We start from the raw sequence: 16,723 nt of genomic DNA, 5'->3' as shown, positions 1-16,723 counted from the left end.
CTCCAAGCAGCTCCAACAAGCTCGCAAAGCCCCTGGAGCAGCTGGCACCCCCGAAATCCTTTCCGCTCGCTGCCGGGGAGCGGCGGCCCCGCAGGCGGCGCTGCTCGGTGCGCGGAGCTGACAGCACCGCTGGCTCCAAGCGCCACCTCCCGCCCGCTGTCCCGACCTGCTCACAGCTCTGGGAAGCGGGCAGCCACGAGTGTCCCGGCTCTTCTGAGGGAGGGCGGCTCTCGATGTGTACCTGACAGCAGCACCTCACACTGCGACTGCAACGCTGCACTTTCCTCTCCAACTCTTAATCGCCTGTCTATATTTAGCTTCGCAATTTGACAGAGGAATCCCATTTTCTGTGAAACCCAGACCCCACTAGTTAAGATCTAGAAAGTAGCTACACACTATACAAAAATGACATGGCTTAGATGAATTTACTCAGCTTTTCAAGATGATGAAAGTTAAGTAATGCACCCAACACTTAGAAACACGTCACTACAACTCCAAATAACTCCATTTATAATTTTCTCCTAGGGAAGGAGCAGGCTGTCAGTCTGTTTTCCATGTTTCTTCAGCAGAAAAGTGACTTCAGGTCAAAGCTATCAGAAATCTGGAGACACATCAGAAACAATGACTAGGCAATAGCTCCTGCTCTTTGGGTTTAGGGAAAACCATTCCAGTTAAGACACAACTTCTGAGGAGAGCTAAAACTGCTGTCCATTTACCCAAATCTCAAAAGATTACTCTTAAAATTACTTAGAAATGACAGCAAGTTACTGCCAGGAACTGGCTGAGGTCTGCTTAAGCTCTCTCCACAAGCAACAGCTCCACATGACCAGTGATGAATTAACCTCTCCAATCTTGTTTTAACCCCTCACGTCCTGCACAACCCCATGTGCAATTTCTGTATTTCCAAATCTTCCTGCTGTCACTGTTTCTTCCCCAGTTCTTGGGGAGGACACCAGAGGCACAGCACCACATGAATAAAATGCATTTGCAGTGAATGAATAGGGCACTTCACTAACCTAAGGTTCTCACGTAATAAAAACCCAAACCAGTTTAAGCACAGACAGCAACATCCAGCTGGTGTAGCACTGCAACAGATTTGATACTGCAGGACAGTGATATGCCACAGCCACGTGCCTGCTCCACTTGGAAAAGGTCCTGTTTACATGCAGTTTCCCAAAAAAAGCAAAAGCTGCTAACACACTAACCATTCAGAGACAACACAAACTCAGGTAATGAAAATTTATTCTTTCAGTAAGTCACAGCCAGCTCTTATGCGACCAGGGCAGAAGCTGTCGATGATTCACTAAAAAGAGAGGAGAGAAAAGAGAGAAATATTAATTGCAGAGGCAGTTTCTCAAACTAGTTATAAAAAAACCAAAGCTTCAGTTAAAAGTTTTAACTATCAGTTAATTAGTACCAGCAGCTAAATCACAATTTAAAAAATCTTATGGCCTATGATTTCACTCTTCCTTTTACAATAAAAATCCTAGGGTGACAGCACAAAACCATATCTTTAAAACCCAGGCTAGCTGCACTGGACTCTCCTTAGAGAAACAAGGCTAATCCTAACATCTATGGGAATTCTATGGTGGTTACCTCTCCTAGAGAAAAGCTACAACTTATTTTCCTTTTTGTCACAGCTACTAAGCCAATTTTCACTAGGTTTTGAAAGTGACGTGAACTATAAAAGTACTTGAGAACCAAGACCACAGTTTAAATGTGTTATAAAAATTGCCTGGTAGTGACTTAATTTGTTGGAACCATGATTTTTATTCAAGAGTTACCAACAACAGTCATTTTACCCAGGTGTAAGTTCCACTGATTTTTCATTGATTATTTATGAAAACACTTGTTCTCTGCTGCCTGGTATGTAAGACACACCTATCACAATGCATCCTTCATCCTCTGAATAACAGCCTCAGCACAGTTTAGAAGACCTTGAAGTCTTCAGTGCCAAGAGGAATGCAGAGAAGACTTACTACTTCCAGTTGGGTGGTAGCACTCTCTTGGTTTTGTAGTAGCGAGCCAACCTATGGATCCTGCTCTCAATCAGAATCAGACGGAACTTGGCATCTTTGTCCTGGAAAACAAAGTTACATTACAACCCCAATGTTACAACTACTTGGACTTCTCAATGTAGGATTCAGATGAGTTTCAGTAAAGCAAATAATCCAAAGCTACTGCTAAAAACTTCACATTTCCATTACCAAACTTTCAGTAAAGTCAGAGCAGGACTAGAAGTACATGGTTTAAAGATAAAATCCTTTTCACAAAGACCATTCTCCTTGATCAAAACACCTCCCCAGCCCCAGAAGTTTACTCAGAGGGGTGTTAACAGCAGAGTCTTTGCTTAGTCACGCTGCACACGAACTACTGCGTAATTGAAAGTCACAGACACTGAGTTATCTAATTAAAGGAGCACTCACCTTTCTATTCCTCTCAAGATGCTTGCGAACAGCAACTGCCTTCTTGATCAAATGATAAAGATCCTCTGGGAGGTCTGGGGCCAGTCCCTTTGATTTAAGGATTCTCAGAATCTTGTTGCCAGTAACAAAGCGAACCTGGGCAACACCGTGGGAATCCCTCAGGATCACACCTGAAACAAAGACCTACATCTTACACTGGAAAGAACATACACCAACAAATCTTGTCAAACTGACCTTACAGTTACAAGCTATCAAAAAAAAGGTGTTCTCTAAGTTAAAAACCTTTCTAGTGGCAACTGAAGAAATAGACAATGAGTGAGTAAAATACAACTTACAGAAGCTGAAACACTTTTATCTGGGAACACTTAGAAAACAACTGACTCCCTCATCATGCCCAGGCAGGTAACACATGAGGTGCTCATCTTTTCCAATACTACTTGAAAATTTTTAACAGAGCTCATTAAAGCAATGTCTTCAATCACACTATGGATCCCTCTAGAAGGAATTAATATTGCTTTGAGGATTACAGTAATAAAAAAAATAATTTACACAGCACCTACTTATTCTGCATACACAGCTCATGACCATATAAAGCTGTGTCATGGCAACACTTCAGCTGTGGAAGGTTTCAAAGCCCAGAACCAGTCCATGGTGCAGCTGCAGTGCCTGGCTCAGTAAACCCAGGAAACCCCATAGGGCTCTTGGTATTGTGTCGGGGGCTCCTTTTTAGGAGCTTAAATTCCCCGGCATTCATTCCCTGGCCCTCTGCAAAGCTCTGTGCCAAACGCAGGAAAAGACGGAGTCTTCAAGGTTACATGCTTCGTTTATTAGTTCTTATCTTACAATTTTCTCAGTGTCCAAAAGATGTTTGCCGCGGCTCAGACATCTGGTGACTCCCCTTGTCTTTGGGCTGTCCTTATCTTTTATACTAATTGCTACGTATTCTTTATTTACTATTTATTACCAATGTCTATCACTATTACTAAAAAGGTCATCTTTACTCTGACCCAATCCTCACTAACTACTTTGTGCCAACGTCACTGCAGAAATGGAGTGAGGGAACAAGAAGGAAGAAGAAAGAGACAACGCCCTAAATTCTCCATCTTGCCCCATTCACTTCAATGCCAAGAGTCCCAAACTCACTGTTTTTTCACCCTGTGATACACTAAACTACTATTTTTACACTCTTGTGGCCTGCAATGCTTCCTGCAGTGCAAGAAGCCTCTCCCATGGACTGAAATCAAATGCAGTGTCTCTCTGAGCTCTGGGCTGGGGTCCCAGACCCCCCTGCCCAGGTCCCTGACCCTCCAGGGCAACCAAAGGAATGCCCTGGACTCCAACAGTATTGGAAAATCTCCTCCAGGAAACTAGGCACACCAAACCTCCCTGTGACACCTATTTATGGCCATTCCTAAGGACAGGCTATAAGATGAAACAGATGCTTCAAGTCTTCCACTTGAAACAAAACAAAACCAAACCAACCCACTCCCTCACCAAATATGCTCCCTGCAAGAACAACACACATAATGTCCTAGTGCTGGAGTTGCTGAATCCTGAAGGACTAGTCCTAGGACTCCCAGTAGTATCCGCAGTGAACACAGGTACACCAGAAATGCTTGTGTTTTCTTAGCACATTATTTAATATAGGTTGAAGGAATAATTACAATATTACAGTCAGAAAATGTGGGTTTGTCCTCATTCAGGAGTGGTTTATAATCCTTACCAATTTGGGAGGGAGTCAGACCTTTTTTAGCCAACTTGTAGATCTGTTCCTTTACATCATCAGAAGTAAGTTTCAGCCACTAAAGAAAATTAGAAAAAAAAAAGCCAACTGATTAACTACTACTTAATACAGAGGCACAGGCAGGCTACAAGAAAACTTTTAACAGATGGTAGAAAGAAATTCTTTGTAATGCTTGAAAAAACAATCAAGAACTGAAACTGCACTTTTAATGATATAGAAATTTTAAAGCATATGATAAACCTATACTGCTAGAGAAATGTCATGGGGGAAGGAAGATACAAAGATGAGAGTCTCCATTTAAAACATTCTATAAAACCCCCAACCAACTGCTTTATTATCATTTCACTTTAACTGCCACACCAGAAGCACAGACAGTTAAATGAAATGATGATACAGACAAACGTTACAGACAAAAAAAACCCCAAAACATTACTGCCCTGGAGAAGGAATTCTTTACCTAGGTCCTTTGAAAAATACAAAACTGAGACCCATTTAGCCACTTCTCAGTAAAGTACCTACACAGAGAAGTGAAAAATCAGACTTTAAGTACACTAATCAATTATAAAATGAAATTAACCTAGGACTGTGCCTTTTCTATTAATTCTATATTAAACAACACAGATAAAGCCACTGCTTCCATGATTATTAATGGGCAAACAACACAAACTAGCTATGATAGCCTGACTTTCCATGAGCTATAAAAGCTCCTGGGTTTTTTTTTTACTTTTTAGTACTGAGACAGTATGAAATAGAAAAGCACAACAAAAATGAACATGGAAGTGCTCTAAAGTTCACCATTTAAGACAAAATATAAATAAAACTAAGCAAAAAAATCCCCACAGGATTTTTTTAAACCAATATAGCATTTGATCACCTTAATTGTTATTGCACTGTTGAACCATTGACAGTATTTCAAACAGCTTCATAATACCTTACTTTTAATGGTATCTATTTAATTTCAGGTTCTGTGCTTATGTTCTCATTTCACTGGTTTTTATTCCATGGTTTTCCACAAACTGTTCTGCCAACAGAGAGATCCTCCAAGAAATGATCTTGCAAAGGAGGATGGAGAAAGCCATTTTAAGTGGAAGTACCCTTGAAAGAACTAAGACCAGAGCAAAACTACCTCATTTAGTCCCCTACCTAACAAATTAGTTTTAAGTATTTTTGAAGACAATCGATTTACTCCAGAATTGCAAACTCTAGTGTGAAAACAATGATTTTATCTCTAGGAATTACCAGCATACAGACTCGAAGTGTTTGAAGAAACACCTCAACAGAAAAAGGTACGGAGACGAAAAGATACTTCCTTGCCAAACGAACCGTCTGGACAGGAAAGGGCACTTGCTTCCTAAGTATACTAAGGATCATCTGAGAACCACGGAATTTCTAGGGTTGAGGGACTTCCGGAGATCATCTAATCCAACCCCCTCCCCAAGGCAGCGTCAGCTAGAGCCGATTACAGAGGAACGCAACCAGGTGGGTTTTGAATGCTTCCACAGACGGAGATGCCACGATCTCTCTGGGAAGCCTGTTCCATCGCATGCCAAGCAAGCATTTATGAAGGCCACAGTTTGAAAGTGATGACGCACAATACTCCAGATCTCGTTTTCCTTCCCTCCGTGGGCACCCCGAGCTGCGCTGTGGGTCCCGGAGCGCTCACGGGGCGGGAAAGGTTCTGGGGCAGTTACTCACCGTGGGCACGCTGCGCCTGTAGGGCAAGGCCGACTGGGACAGGCCCTTTCTGCGGGGAGAAGCACATTAGACACTCAGTGCCCGAGCTGAGGGACCTGGCCCCTCGGCCGCGGCCCGAGCCTTCCCCACCCCGCCGCCATGTCCACACGGCCGCCCGCCTCCCTCGCCAACCCCACTCACGCCGGAGCGCTCCCCCTGCATCCTCCCGGCCCCCGGCCCGGTTCGCGGCACCCCCCGATCCCCCTGAGCAGCCCCGGGCCGCCCCCAGGGCGCCGCCCCGGCCCGGCCTTGCGGCTCACCCCGGAGCGTGCATGCGACCCATGATGGCGCCAGGGCAGAGCGGGGAGAAGGAAGGGTTCCGCCCGCCCGCTTCCGCAGGAAGCGCCGGCCCCGCCCCCAGCCGCGGCAGCCAATCAGCGGCGCCCGGCCGGCGCCCCCTCCGGCCCCCCTCCGCTCTCCGTCACAGAGCTGGCCACGCGTTGGGTTTTATTCCAGAATAGTGTTTAATGTACGTACAGGAGAGTTACGGAGTAACAGCCAAGCCGCCCGGCGCGGGGCCATATTGTACATATTTATTATCGTTTAATTAAAGTATTTGGTTCTCAGAGATACACAGACGAAGGGAGGCGCCCTGCTCTCGCTGCCCTCCGGCCCCCGCGGCGCGGCACCGGACGTGGGGGAGCACAGCGGGCCCCGGGTCAGCGCCGGCCTTAAGGCAGGTGACGGGGGGTTCTACACAACCATACACTCGTAAAAACAGAGAAAACAGCGTTTACCAAAGGTCGCACATGCGTCCAGAGACAGGCAGCTGTAGGTCATACAAAGGCAGTGATAAAAAGTTCAGTGCAAAGTTGGAGGTTAGTAGAGGAAGAGGTCCTAGCGCAAGCTGCTGCTCTCACATACCACCCCTAGGTCTGGAGGGACAATTACACTTCTGGCTGCAGGTCAAATGGTGCATAAAACATTTTTTTTTCTGTTCATTAAACAAGATATAAAAAGCTGTTAAAACTACATTTTCAAGCTACTTAGCATACTGGTAAATTCCATCCCAATCAAATATTTCTCTCTTTCACATCCATCTTGGTATTTCTATGTAGTACAGTAAAATCTTATTGCAACAATCAGGTTTTTTTGTAACTGAGAATAGTGCAAAGAGGTGCAAGCTTGGTGCTGGTCCCCTACACGTGAGGAGAGGTCAAGGCCAAATCCCATAGACTACATAAAATCCATGACTATAAAAAGCTCCAGCCAATGACAGTTTTGATAAGGAAGGGAAAGGCACAAAATGAGTTAAGCTATGAAGAAGATTAAATCAGAAGTCAGGACATGTGCTAACAATAATACAGTACTATACTTTTTTTTTTTTCCCCCAGTCCAGACAACTGTTAAAACTGCAAAACATTTTTAAAATTATTTTAGTTTAATTGTATTTTGTGCTGTAAGACACTGTGCTTTAATAACAAACTGCAAAAAAGGCAGTCCATATTGCTTTCACTTTATCTCACAATGGAACGTTTCATAAAAACAGTAGTCTACTTTCCTGTGTTTCAGTGACTTGTGATTCTAATGATGGAATGGAATAAGTCTCAAAAGCATCAAGTGAGCAGGAAATATATCTAGTTATACAGTTTATTATTTACAGGCTATATACTAAATGAAAAATATGCAGAGGATGCCTACAACTGGGATTTGTTAGCGCCCATTAGTATTGGCCCAGTTTCTAACATTCAAGATTAGCTTTTTAATTGCAATAATTCTTATTAAATTGGACCATGAATCATTTAGGCACCAGGAGATTCAAGTTCACTTCTCTCTTCTGTATTGAAGGGAGATTGGTCAAGAACAGGACAAGGAAAAATTGGATTATAAATTAGGTTTTTAGTGTTGGGTATATTGAAGGCTTTCTCTGTATTGTGTCCTCATTCATGGTTGCATATTTCACTCTAAAAGTTTGTTTCAAGATTTTATACTAAAGAAGTGTGCAACTTTAGAGCTTTGTTTACACAGAACATGAACACCCTAAATCCCAAGTAAGGTGAACAAAAAGGTGACACCTGTAGTGCAGAAAGGCCTAATCAAGTAATCAGTGGTATTAAAGGGAGATAGTGACATTTGCACTCCACTGTCACAACACATTCAAATCTAATGTTCCTTGGAATGAAGTATTTTAGTGGGAGTAGTTCTAACTCGGAGTGAGAAACAGTATTGCTGTGAACTGCTAAAGGAAAAAAAAAAAACAAAAAAACAAACAACTAGCCAAGTTCCTCTCTCAAAGTTAATTGAACTAATTTCTAGCCTGCAATTCATCCAGCAGTGGTGCTTTTCATCTAGAGACCACCCTTTCTCTGGAAGCACAGATACAAATGCCACTTTGGATTAGTGTTTGAAACTGTTCCACACTTAATCACTGCAGTATTGAAAAGTTCTAGAAATTACAAAAACAACCCACACTGAGAAGCTGGACACATTTGCTACGGTACCACATTCAGCCAGTCTTCATTCAATTTTTGGAGACCATGGGTAGAAGACGGAGTAGAAAAAACATATTTAAGTTGAACAAATTGTGAAGATCAATGTAAGTGATGCTATTTGTAAATAACACATCCTGGGAAAAGGCTTCCAGCATACAAGGTATCAAATATGAGAACGTTCCCCCTTTATAAGGAGCTGAAAGTTAATATGTATACATATTTAAATACCAGAAATGAGGTAAAAGATAAGCATTTGAATTATAAGGCACCACTATTTACAACTACCACTATTGGCACTCACTCCAATAAGTGTCAGAGAAGCATGAATCTGGGATTAAATGTAATGCTAAGGAATTTTTCCAGCCCTTCAACCTTCATTTCTACAGGTGTGTATGCAGCCACCAAAATTTTACCCGTTGCTGTTTCTGTGGTGTCTCATTAGTAATGGGAATGTAATCCTCAAATACGCAGTTTCTTTGATGCTCTCCAGCATTGTGTCATGGATGACACAACAGCGGCAACAAATTAAAAGCAAAAATGCACTGCCATCCACAGGCCTAATGATTGAGTTATGGTTCAACCAACCAGCATGGTCAAACTGCTCATCTCACTTTCACTGATGGTTTAAAAACTCCTTCCTTTACCCACAACTCTTAAATGTTTACAAATGATGCTTTGATAATGTCACATGGGTATAAACCAGTTCTTTTTGCAATCCTCCAAATTAGGCTACCTGAACATTGGTCCAACGTATCTGTTGAAATGGACAGTCTCTTGTTTTAAGATGAACAGGTTATCTTCAAGTAGGAAGATGCACAAAGCACAAGTGAATACAACTGTTCTGTTACTGAGTTCACAGATAGGATACAGCAGTCAGTCGATACCAGTTAACAGTCTCCTTGCTCAAGTTGAAGTCCTTTAGTGGGAGTGTAATTCCACCCAGGAAGAAGTTCTCACGTAATGATTCTGCACTGAGCACACTTAACTGGAGCTCCCTCTGTTTCAGAGTCTCCACGCTGTATCCACTGTACACGAGCTAGGAGGTGAGAAGCCAAGAATTTTCTGGTTAGCCAAAAGAAATTACCCAGACTGCCCTTTCTTCTGACTGCCCAGCCACTGACAGATATCTGAACTGTACATTGTGACCATTCAGTACGTCCCTTTCTCAGACAGCGGACTGAAGGACATTCCTATTTTATTTTGTGCTCCCAGTGTTAAGTGTTTAAAAGGACTGGTGTTTTTTCACTGAAGTACTATTTACACACCAAGACTTCTGAATTCATTTTTCTCTACATCATGAGTCAGGGAATCCAGGGCAGGGGGATTTTTAGTTTAAGATTCCTTACCCTCTCCACATCACTCTCCTCAGAGTCAGTCTGAGAAATTTCTGCTTACTTGTAATAGCACACTGACTTCACAAGTTGCTTTATAGTTCAACAGGGTACAAAGTTTTTGAAAACAGTTCCTTTTCTGTTTATACATATTCACAGATTTTTTTAGAAAATACTCTAATTACTGCTTAGAATAAGAGATTATAGCAAGCTATAGGAAGTTGTCACATAAATTTTAACTTGCCATTTCATTGAAAGTTGGGTTTCTTGTCTTCCGGGAAATTTTGGTTTTGCGTTTGGATGTTTTGTGTGTGTCTGGAAGTAAGTAAGTTTTCACGTAGGGATTTGGATCTGCACCATCTTCTGTAACCTACAGCCAAACAAACAGGACAAGTTAGAAAACTTATCAGTGCATAAGTATTTGCATATTTATTTTCAAGTGTCTAGACTTTGTAATCAAGCTAATCAAAAGGAACAGGTAGTTAAGCTGGCAGCTGGAAAATTTGGAAGAAAACAGAGTTTCACCATTCCTGCATCAATCTAAGTCAAGACGGTAATTGAGAAAATGGAGTTTTTGGCAGTGAGTGCAGTATCTCCACTTACCAGGTCTTTGATGTGCATCACCATGATAAATAGAGTGCTATTTCTATAGGATATTGATAGCTTCACTTCTCCTCCCACTTTGCCTGAGGTAGGACTTGATGGACTTGTATCTGAAATAACAGACAATTATTTCTTCTGTAATAATGGTACAATTTCATCACTACTACAACTGACTTATCACATATGGGAAAAAATACAAGCCTTAGATCAAGTTCAGTTCATGACTTTATTTCTAGATCCCTAACAGGGGCAAGGCTATAAGCTTTACAGGTTTTTGCAATCTCTTGCAAGAACCAGCTTGGAGGTTTGGAGTGAAAACCTGAGTAATTTAGTCAAGCCATAAACGAGCCCCAGTGATCACACACATTATTGCAATTTTTGATATGTATGTCCTTGTAACTGTATGTAGATATATTTGGAAAGACAGTGATGCAGTTTTCAATGAGAGAAAACTACAGTTTCTCAAAGAGTCACACTGTAAATGTGCTGTACTATATCATCCAATTTATAAACATCCCCTACCTGCAGGTCTGGCTAGTCCATCTATTCCTTCCACTTTGTCATCACGAAGTAACGGATGGAAAAAAGTATAAACAAGATCACACTAAATTTGGAAGAAATGTTACATGTTAGTTTAAGTGTTAAAAAGCACCAAAACTTGAAAACTAGCATTTGATTTAAATTATGTGTACTCACTTCTGTCACCTCTGGGGAACTGTTCATCAGGCTCTGTATGTAGCTGTTCAGCTCCACTTTTCTTTTGGCTGCTACATCTTTGATATGTGTTCTTCCCAGAACCATCTTATTAGGAAAGCTACATGAGAAGAACAACACAGAGTTTTCAGTTAATTTATTAGAAGTAAGTACAGTAGGATTCCATTGTCATTTCCATCCTGAAGTGCTGACATCCATTTTGGGTTGGTGGTGGGGGTTTTTTTTGTTGTTTTTTTTTGCCAATCCCAAGTGGAAACACAGCATGCCAATAGGTTATGACACTCCAGAAAGGCAAGGAAATATATATAGGTAATTATTATATGTGGTCTGACACACAGACCACAACACTGAGATGCTCCTTTGGATCTCCTCCTTAAAACTAAGAGACAACTATTTTCTCCCTTAACTGCTAACTTCGAGGTTTAGTTTGCCCCTCAATAGCTTTGTCTCCATTTCAAGTTATTTCTTCCTCCACCCAGCTGGGAGCAGTTTTGCTGCTTTTGTAAAAGTGATGAGCAAGTTAGGAACATACCCTGGTAACTTCCAAAGAGGAAAGAGAATGCCAAGTTTGTTGTGGAGCTCCTGGAACTCATCAAATGTTCGGAAGACAAACGTTGGCTCAACTTGCCCTTCTCTCAAAACTCTCACTACATAGATCTGCCCAAAACACAAAAATAAAAGTAGCATATATAAAAATATTATAAAATGACTTAACATATTTGTCTTCATTATCAGCCCTTTCTCCTATAGTAATCCTTCTCCTGAACATATATCCCATTATTATATCCTTTATTCCACTATTTGCCTTTCATAGTAGAGTTACAATTATAAATACCCCTTAATGCAGAGTAACATCACATCATCTTGCCATAAGGTAGAGCCACAGCTGAGAGGAGGTTGATGAAGGTAGGTAAAGCTGAGCTTTGCACACTCTCCCTTTAAAGCCTCATTGGAAGTCCATACCAGGTATACAAATTGGTAACACTGGTGCAGGATTACATCAAGACATGTATCTGTGCGGCCAGAACTACCACAGAACCTTTCAGGTGTATTTTTTTCAATTTAATTCCCTCCTGATTCTAAATGATTCCACTTTTAAAGTGACAAATTGGTGGGAAGATGCAAGTGCACTGCATAATACGAGAAGAATTTCTTAAAGTATTGTGGGTACAGTCCCAAGATACATTTACATTATTAAAGGGAAATGAAGTTTGAGAGCTGCACAGAAAATTCAGTTCAGTGGCCTCATTTTATGGGTAGAGGGGTTAAACTTAAAACATAATTTAACTTTAAAAAACTAGATCATACTAACAGTTTCCTGGAAGAGGCAAGGCTGCTTTGTCTTAGACCAGGAATACTCAAATACATTTATTATAGAGTGATTCAGTACAAAGCTCTTCACTTCTAGCATTAGTCCAATTTGTTGGTGTCTTACCAGATTAAGACATTTACAGCAAACACAGATTGGAAAGAGATGTACATTTGCATCTATCAATATAGCTCACTTTATAAAAAAGTTCAGGACTTTCTGTATGTAACTTGAGCTAATTACTCCAGCCCAGCAAATAGTAGTAGAGAAATAAAACAACTAATAAAATTTGAAGGTTGCACATCTGCATAGGAATACAAGCATTAAGTTTCAAAGTGTAACCAAGGTCTATTAAAATCCTGAGGGCAAATTGCAATGATTGGTGCCTCTAGTAAGACTAAGGGTATAAGTGCCTTAGTACAGGAAACAATACTTTCACTTAGGAGGGACAAATCAAACTTTAATGGAAGGTCAGACCAAAATCAGAGTGTCTGATTTAATAACTCCTACTCAGGAGGGACCCGTTTTACAGAAGGCTACATAAAAGCCCATCAGCATGACTCAAATTCCCGTATTTTAAAATAATCTCCACCAACACTACTTCTACCCTTTCTACTTCCTTCTAGATGCCTTTCAAGAGGTGTTCATTTCGAAGGATATTATGGGATGCTAGAAATGCCAGTCTGTACTCTAGCAGTGCTGTTGCTGGTTGACCCTGGCCAGCAGCTCAGCACTCACACAGCTGCTTGCTCACTCCCAACCCCCTCACCAGTGGGACAGTGGGGAGAACAAGAGCAAGAGTGAGAAAATCTGTGGGCTGAGATAAAGACAGTTCTGGGGAGGGAAGGTGACGCAAGACAATCACCACAGCCCACAAGCAGATCCATGCTCAGCCAGTTCCCAAACAGCCACCTTGTAAGACAACATTTTCCTGTCCCCTGCTGTCTTCCTGTATCCCCAGTTTTTATTGCTGACAGTGACATTATACACAGTGGAATATCCCTCTGGCTGGTTTTGGTCAGCTGTCTCTGCTGTGTCTTGTTGGAAAGAAAATACACCATTATCCTCCCTGAGTGAAAACAGATCCCACATACTTACGTAATGCTTATCTGGGTTGTATCTCTTCTGATACGTAAACACAGACACTTGTTTGATTCGGCCGTCTTGTTTGAGAGAATAGGTTTTAGCAGAAAATGACAGGATGGGCTCATCATTAGATGGCAGACCTGAGAAACGCAGCTGGGCCAAGTTGTGAATGAAGAAATTGAACTTTGTGGCAACACTTCCCAGACTGGATTCGATCAGTCTAGAAAAGGAAAATATCAAAACACACAGAAGTGGTTCTAACAATGCGTAAGACTGAAGCCTAAGAAAAATAAACGCTATTTCTTACTGACAAAGAAAAGGTTTTTAAGAGCGTCAGATGGGCTATATAAATAGTATCACATCAACATTTAATAGAAGACCCAGTATCCAAACTTTGGAATAGGTTTTTATTGAACATGTGAAGGCTTTCCAGGTGCGCGTACAACTCTGGAGCCCTGGCAAGACATGGACCTGTTGGAGCAGGTCCAGAGGAGCACAACAGAAATTATCAGAAGGATGAACACCTCTCCTGTGAGAACAGGAGTCTGAGAGAAGGGGGATTGCTCAGACTGGAGAAGGCTCTGGGGGGATCTTATTGTGGCCTTTCATGGGGAGGCCATTCCTACTTAAAGGGAACTTATGCAAAAGATGGGGACAAACTTTTTAGAAGGACCTTGTGAGAGGACAAGGGATGAAGTATATGAGGATAGATTCAGATTAGATACAAGAAAGAAAATCTTTTTACAGTAAAAGTGGTGAAACACCAGAACAGGTTTCCCAGAGAGGTTGTAGATGCCGGGACAGGTCTCTGAGGAAGATCATGTAGTTGAGGATGTCCCCGCTCACTGCAGGGGGATTGGTCTTAGATGCCTTTAAAGGTCTCTTCCTGTGGGGGTTCTTTAGAGAGACCCAGACGTCCGTCGATTGGCAAAAGGAAAGAGTCTGCTCTTTGCTCCGGGAGTGAAATCACGGCTTTATTTTTGGGGGTCCTGCCCCTGCAGAGTCCGGAGCCCAGTAGCTCCTTCCTTGTCCTGATCCCATGCAAAAGACACCGCCCCACCTCCATCCCAGGGCTTTTTCCCAGGGGGGACGGGCCCAGAGGCAGGGACAAGTCACTACCCAATCAGGGACAAGGTGGGAGTGAAGCTGAGTTGGGTTACATTCCAGTGTGGGAGGATGGGCATGGCCGAGCAGGGACAAACCATGTGATACAGTTTCCCAGGGAACAGAAGAATCATTACAAAACCCAATATAAAAATGAAATACCATATAAACCCAAATAATGCACTGCAACATCTTCCTACCAAAACTTTTCTACAATTCTAAGTTGCATGCATGCCACTGCTATTTCCCCTGTAGATCTGAAGTACAGTAACACTTTTCTAACATGTAGCAACATCTCAGTTACACTGTATGCACTCTTCCACTTACACTGGTGCATCACCCCTCCCTCCCCAGTGTGGAAAAGTACCTCTGCAAGAGAACTTATTTACAATGCTTTCTGTCATATACTCTGTTATTAAACAATTTAGGATGTATTCAAAAGGTAAGTGGTAAACAGCCAGACAGAATTACTCTCAGCACTTTAAACCAATTTTTCACACAAGGCCACCCCTAAAATCCTCAAGGTATTTTAGCAAAAGCATTACTCTTATATGAACTGACCTTACTTATGTAGTTCACTGATATTTTATGATTGTGCAGTGTAACTGTTCGACTTGTACAGACACATCTGTGACCAGCTCTAGTACATTTTTTCCTATCAGAAATCTCCCATTAAGAGGATGATACTGGGAGATATTTTAGATTTCCCTTATCCAGTACCTCGTAAAGAAAATGGTGGCTTCTGCATCTGTTGTTTGGGGCTGAAGAGCATCCTGGACATACTTCAGGTCCTGAATCCCACTTAGTTCTGGTAATCCAGAAGAAAGCATCTACAAGGAATTGAAATTTAGTTTTAATGCAATAAACCCAGTGTGATTTTATACTGAAATGATTGACTTAGACCTTCATATTCACTTGTAGCAACACTAAATTGCTAAATACTAACAACAACAGACAACAATTACTTATAATCAGCAGTTATTCATTATTTCTGCTGAATTGAAAGCAGTTAAAAACTCTTTGCTGTCTAATTTGTGTCAGTGTATTAGTTTTAAATTTAGGAATAGGTAGGCAGTAAAAAAGCTTAAAAGATTCCAAAATAAAGCATCCCAAAAAGTAGATCAGATGTTTCTGGCTTTTAAAAAAAGCCTGAATTATAAATTTCTGTAGCATAAAAAGCATAGTTTTTAATACAACCCAGCATGACAGATCTATCAAGTTTCAATTGAATATGAAAAATGATTACCAACGAAAGTAGGTTAAGGAAGAGGCTGGCATGTTTCCTTATCAAGTTGTAAGCTTGGCAACAGAGATCCACAAACAGCTGAAAGCGAATTGTGGGTTTTTCCCCACCATTAATGACATAAGCCATATCTGATGTCAGCACAAAAGGAGCTCGATCCCTGTTCAAAAAGCACAGAATTGTGAGTCCATCATAAGGTCTCTTCATTGCCACATGCTCCCTGCTACCCCCATCCCCACCCGGAGGTGATGATATTTAACATGTCATTAAAGCCATTTCATGGGTTTGGGTTGGGTTCTTGTCCCAAGTTACACAGCACATTCACATGGTACTGGACCTACAGCAAGTCTCCCAGAGCAACAGCTGGAAAGAAAAATCACTTCATTCTCTACATTGCTTAGGTACAGAAAATACCTTTTAAAGCTACCAAACATTTGTGCATGTCCCAAAAACTTTCCAAAGTCGATGTGAAACATGTGCCCGGTGTTCCGGAGCATTATGTTATCATTGTGGCGGTCACAGATTCCCAGGACATAAGTGGCTACACAGCATCCTGCACAAGAGTAGATGAAGTTTTCTGAAGCCTGGAAGGGAAAGAAAATAAGTGAATTGAGATCAAATATTAGTGGAAAAACATAATTCATGTGTTCAACAATCAATCTAAATGAGTGCAAAATCCAACCCAGGCAAAACAGACCCTAAATTTGGGGTTTTTTTCCCCCCCCAAATACTCCACTTCAAATAGTTAGCCTTGACAAAATCTCTTGATATCCCACTCTCCAGCAAAAATTGTTATTTTGTTTTTTACATAAATGAAAGAGAAAAGAGGAGTTGAAGACAAATCACAAAACTGTGTTAGCAAAGAAGAGTATAAGACTTGTATTTCCAATGTATTTTAACGGCATTATAGCCCCCCAAAAATTTAGTTTTTGAACCTCATGTGTACAAGGAGAGGCCACTGTTCCTGAAATACAACTTAGAGAGGCCACTATTCCCC

General features: G+C 41.5%; 2 protein-coding genes across 4 annotated transcripts in view; both read right to left on the bottom strand.

Moving 5' to 3' along the window:
- Positions 1 to 1,225: 1,225 nt before the first annotated feature.
- RPS13 (ribosomal protein S13) lies at positions 1,226 to 6,245 on the bottom strand. The gene is made up of 6 exons (XM_040068332.1): positions 6,165 to 6,245; positions 5,866 to 5,914; positions 4,150 to 4,228; positions 2,427 to 2,596; positions 1,980 to 2,080; positions 1,226 to 1,303 (listed from the first exon to the last, which is right to left on the bottom strand). Exons 1-6 carry the CDS (start codon positions 6,185 to 6,187, stop codon positions 1,270 to 1,272), a joined length of 456 nt encoding a protein of 151 aa, XP_039924266.1. The 5' UTR covers positions 6,188 to 6,245; the 3' UTR covers positions 1,226 to 1,269.
- A 111-nt stretch (positions 6,246 to 6,356) lies between these two features.
- The window catches only part of PIK3C2A (phosphatidylinositol-4-phosphate 3-kinase catalytic subunit type 2 alpha), a 52,494-nt gene continuing 42,127 nt past the window's right edge, over positions 6,357 to 16,723 (bottom strand). For all 3 annotated transcript variants that reach the window (XM_040065953.2, XM_040065950.2, XM_040065951.2), the window contains exons 24-33: positions 16,141 to 16,310; positions 15,730 to 15,886; positions 15,204 to 15,313; positions 13,392 to 13,599; positions 11,517 to 11,641; positions 10,967 to 11,084; positions 10,793 to 10,874; positions 10,271 to 10,380; positions 9,912 to 10,037; positions 6,357 to 9,372 (exon numbers count right to left, since the gene is read on the bottom strand). In XM_040065953.2, the coding sequence (XP_039921887.1) occupies positions 9,190 to 9,372; positions 9,912 to 10,037; positions 10,271 to 10,380; positions 10,793 to 10,874; positions 10,967 to 11,084; positions 11,517 to 11,641; positions 13,392 to 13,599; positions 15,204 to 15,313; positions 15,730 to 15,886; positions 16,141 to 16,310 (1,389 nt within the window). In that variant the 3' untranslated portion in view covers positions 6,357 to 9,189. The remainder of the gene's footprint in view (positions 9,373 to 9,911; positions 10,038 to 10,270; positions 10,381 to 10,792; positions 10,875 to 10,966; positions 11,085 to 11,516; positions 11,642 to 13,391; positions 13,600 to 15,203; positions 15,314 to 15,729; positions 15,887 to 16,140; positions 16,311 to 16,723) is intronic.

Source organism: Hirundo rustica, chromosome 6 (assembly GCF_015227805.2).
Source record: "Hirundo rustica isolate bHirRus1 chromosome 6, bHirRus1.pri.v3, whole genome shotgun sequence".
Taxonomy (NCBI): Eukaryota; Metazoa; Chordata; class Aves; order Passeriformes; family Hirundinidae; genus Hirundo; species Hirundo rustica.
The sequence above is the reverse complement of the archived record's forward strand: the minus strand, read 5'-3'. Positions and strand labels throughout refer to the sequence as shown.

Coding starts and splice junctions, on each gene's coding strand:
- RPS13 (XM_040068332.1), bottom strand. CDS start 6,187: ATGGGTCGCATGCACGCTCCGGG. Junction 5,915..6,164: donor GGTCGCATGCACGCTCCGGG/GTGAGCCGCAAG, acceptor TTCTCCCCGCAG/AAAGGGCCTGTCCCAGTCGG. Junction 2,081..2,426: donor ATCTTGAGAGGAATAGAAAG/GTGAGTGCTCCT, acceptor TTTGTTTTCCAG/GACAAAGATGCCAAGTTCCG.